At 43.7% G+C, this 4,431-nt stretch overlaps 1 protein-coding gene across 1 annotated transcript; it reads right to left on the bottom strand.

Annotated features, from left to right (window-relative positions):
* Positions 1-2,742: 2,742 nt before the first annotated feature.
* On the bottom strand, positions 2,743-3,659 carry LOC132842401 (uncharacterized). The gene is made up of 2 exons (XM_060865084.1): positions 3,601-3,659; positions 2,743-3,413 (listed from the first exon to the last, which is right to left on the bottom strand). Exons 1-2 carry the CDS (start codon positions 3,653-3,655, stop codon positions 2,743-2,745), a joined length of 726 nt encoding a protein of 241 aa, XP_060721067.1. The 5' UTR covers positions 3,656-3,659.
* Between the last annotated feature and the right edge of the window lie 772 nt (positions 3,660-4,431).

Below are 4,431 nucleotides of genomic sequence, written 5' to 3' on the forward strand. Positions count from 1 at the left end.
GGCTTGCTCGTTATGGATCTAAATCTATATCCAGATTTGGTGAAAATACCTACTTATAAAAATGCAATACAAGTAAAATGGAACTGGAATAAATGCAAATGAAGCTGTTAGAAAAGCTACAAGCACTAAGCCATGAAAATCTGCACTGCTAGACAAAACATGCCAGACATGCACTGACCTCTTCCTGACCCTCAGAGTCAACGGACATAAACTGTGTCTTGCGATTCGATGTTATTCCTTTGCAAACGCTTCAGCGAGCTCTTCCAAGAACTTGCTTTCAGCAGGAGGTGAGAATGATATCCCTTTAAGCGTTGACAGCTTACACGTGCCGTGTTCCTGCAGGTATCTGTCACACAGAAGCGTTCTCCTTTCCCGTCCCGAAACATCTTCACGTTCTGTCATCTCCTTTCGGCAATAACAAGACGGGCCACCATTAGATGTGACAGGGGAATGTGCAATTACAAAAAGTGCAGGACTTCAGGCTGCCATCACCATCACCACGGCAAGGCCCGTTACTATGGCAACATCAATCTGGCATGTGTGTGTTCTTTTCTCTCTCCTTTTTTTTTTAACGGTGGTGCAATAGAGAGAAATGGCAAAAGGGTGTTAGAAAAAGAAAGAAAGGAGAAGGGTTTTGTGTATTAAGCTTTAGAGGGGACTCAGAATGAAATAAACAGTGAGGGAAGAGCATTTTTTTTATCTATCTTGAGCTTTCACTGCATGGAAGTACAAAAGAGCCTGCCGAACAAAGGCCACATGCAGGCCGTGGACCAAAAGCAGAGATGTGTCATACAGCAGTGGTGGTGTGTGAGCTTCATGCCTCGAGGGTCTGGAACAGCTAATCCAATCTGCTGACACACTGCTGTGTAACCGCTCTCATCCCCAAGCCGGCCGAAGACACAGCTGCTTCTCGACACACAGCCAGCACAGAGAGGCGCCCTGCGGTCGGACAGCATGATCTGCTCCAATGACCAACAGTGTGTGTGTGTGTGTGACTGTGTGCTACTGTATGCGAGTTTCAGAATACAGAAGTTCACAAAGAGTTGAACACATCTATTCTCCATTTCTGAAAAAAATATGTAAAAATCTTTTTTTTAATTTGTTTATTTCAATTCAATTCATGGCGCTAATTAATATTAATATTAGATAGATTTCGTTCACAATGTGTATGTATTTATCCCCGATGAGCAAGTCTGAGGTGATTCAGGCAGCAGTGGGGAGGAAAAACTCCCTTAGACGGTAAAGGAAGAAACCTTGAGAGGAAACAGACTCAAAGGGGAACCTCATCCTCATATGGGTGACACTGGAGGGTGTGATTATAAATATACAGTCTGACAAATGTTGTATAGATGCAAAAGACCACATGGAGTTTACATCTTTTTAGTATTGCAGAGTCTGACTGGAGCTGGTAGATCTCTAGATGCCTCAGGATTCTCAAAGACAGTTTACTACTTTTTTAACAATACACATAGCACATTGTTTATGAAAATCGTTATCGGAATTTCTTTAAATGCCGTACAGTGTATAGTTGTGTTTGTAAAGAATAACAGTCGAATTAAAAAAATCCTGTTAGTTTACATTTAAACACAACCATAGTTAGTTTAAACACACAAATTAGTGAAAACTTTTAAAAACAATATTCATTCATCTTCTACCGCTTATCCGAACTACCTCGGGTCACGGGGAGCCTGTGCCTATCTCAGGCGTCATCGGGCATCAAGACAGGATACACCCTGGACGGAGTGCCAACCCATTGCAGGGCACACACACACACTCTCTCATTCACTCACGCAATCACACACTACGGACAATTTTCCAGAGATGCCAATCAACCTACCATGCATGTTTTTGGACCGGGGGAGGAAACCGGAGTACCCGGAAGAAACCCCCGAGGCACGGGGAGAACATGCAAACTCCACACACACAAGGCGGAGGCGGGAATCGAACCCCGACCCTGGAGGTGTGAGGTGAACATGCTAACCACTAAGCCACCGTGCCCCCTAAAAACAATATTGAACATGGATAAATAAATGAATAAAAGAAAGCAAGCCCATCAATGAAAACAAATAAGGCTATTTGTTCAGTTAAGTGCATAAACACTTCTATCACTTCTGAGAAACTCCTCTTTTCTGTAACACTGTTTTGTTCTCATTTTGTGCTCTGGAGGTTTTACCTTTTAAGGAGTTTTGTGGGTGTTAATTATGTAAATGAGCTGTGTTCTGAACATGAGCTTCATTTTAGTGGTGATTGGCATTCAGCAACCTACTGTATAACTGTGGAAAATCAACCAAGTCTAGCAGGAATGAGCTCTTTTTCTTCCAATAACATTCCAATAACTAATTCTCACAAAGCTAAATTACAAAAGGTTTTTTAAAGCATTTGTATATGGAGTAAACGGTCAGTTGTTACACCAGATTATGTATTAGAACAAGTGCATCAATATAGACTTTTCAGCTAGGTCAAAGCTTTTCTAACCGACCAGTATTGAGACCTTGACAGTGAATATTCAAACGTGAATGCAATATAATTTCACTGTACTGTAGATTACTTTAAGCATCCTAAGCATTGTTTACATTGAGAAATCAGACTTTCTCTGGAGGCCAAATGTATAAAGATCTATAAATACATTCCTAACATGTTACATATTTTTATAATTACCTATAAAAAGAAAAGACATTCCAGATTATAGGCATGTTTTTAATGCATTTGTGAATCACTCAATCACTCTCTTAGTTGCTGTTTTCACATTACATAGCTGTTTTGCCTGAGAGATGGTGGAACCAGTCGAGCAGTGCTGGTAGATCGGAGGGTGCGGGGTGCAGTGCGAGGAGTGATGAGGGCTTTGAGGTAAGAGGGAGCTGGTCCATTTTTGGCTTTGTAGGCCAGCATCAGTGTTTTGAATCTGATGCGTGCAGCTACCGGAAGCCAGTGGAGGGATCGCAGCAGCGGGGTGGTATGAGAGAACTTTGGCAGGTTGAAAACAAGCCGGGCAGCTGCATTTTGGATCATTTGCAGAGGACGGATTGCGTTCATAGGTAGACCTGCCAGCAGTGCATTGCAGTAATCCAGTCTAGAAATGACAAGAGACTGAACAAGTACCTGAGCAGCCTGTGTGGACAGAAATGGTCGAATCCTTCTAATGTTGTAGAGAAGAAACCGACATGAGCGAGTCACATTAGCAACATGAGAGGAAAAGGACAGTTGATTGTCCATGGTTACCCCAAGGTTGCGAGCTGTGGCTGAAGGGGAGATCAGATCGTTGTGCAAGGATATAGCAAGATCATGACCTGGGGATGAATCACCTGGGATGAAGAGCAGCTCAGTTTTGCTAGGATTAAGCTTTAACTGATGAGCAGTCATCCATGATGAAATTTCTGCCAGACATGCAGAGATCCGGTCAGAAGCTGTGGCATCTGCGGGTGGGAAAGAGAAGATAAGTTGTGTATCATCAGCATAGCAGTGGTAAGAGAACCCATGTGAGGAAATAACTTCACCAAGAGAGTGAGTATACAGGGAGAAAAGAAGAGGACCAAGTACTGAGCCTTGTGGGACGCCAGTGGAGAGTCTGCGTGGAGCAGATGTCACTCCCCTCCATGTTACCTGATATGAGCGTCCTTCCAGGTAGGAAGCGAACCATTCCCAAGCTGATCCGCATATCCCAAGACTCCTGAGGGTGGCTAAGAGAGTCTTATGGTTGACCGTATCAAACGCTGCTGAAAGGTCAAGGAGGATAAGGACAGATGAGAGATTGGCTGATCTAGCAGCATGTAGTTTCTCAGAGACATCTAAAAGGGCTGTCTCTGTGGAATGAGCTGCTTTAAAGCCAGACTGGTTGGGGTCTTGGAGGTTGTTCTGTGAGAGATAGACAGACAGTTGATTAAAGACAATGCGTTCAAGAATTTTTGAAAGAAACGAGAGAAGTGATACCGGTCTGTAGTTACTGATGTCTGATGGATCCAGAGCAGGTTTCTTCAGGATGGGAATAACCCTTGCTCTCTTGAAGGTAGTTGGTACCTGACCAGATGCTATGGATCTATTGGTGATAGTTGTAATGAAGGGCAGAAGGTCTTGCGAGATGGTCTGCAGCAAAGTGGAAGGGAGTGGATCCAATGGGCAGGTGGTAGGATTGCAAGACTGGATGAGTTTTAGAATCTCTTCTGCTGTTACAGTTGAGAAATGTGACAACAAAGGTGTAGGGGAGTCCATACTCTGAGATGTAAGTGCAGTCGGGGCTGAAGTGAAGGTCCGGCAGATTTCCTCAATCTTCTCCTGGTAGAAAGAAGCAAAGTCTTCTGCAGTCAGGGAGGATGAAGAAGGTGGAGCCGGGGGGTTGAGCAGAGAAGAGATGATGTTGTGGAATTTCCGAGGGTCATGTGAGGAAGCTTCAAGCTTTTCCTTGTAGAAGGAAGTCTTGGCAGAAGTCACATCTGA

The sequence above is a fragment of the Tachysurus vachellii genome, chromosome 3, assembly GCF_030014155.1.
Source record: "Tachysurus vachellii isolate PV-2020 chromosome 3, HZAU_Pvac_v1, whole genome shotgun sequence".
NCBI classification, from domain to species: domain Eukaryota; kingdom Metazoa; phylum Chordata; class Actinopteri; order Siluriformes; family Bagridae; genus Tachysurus; species Tachysurus vachellii.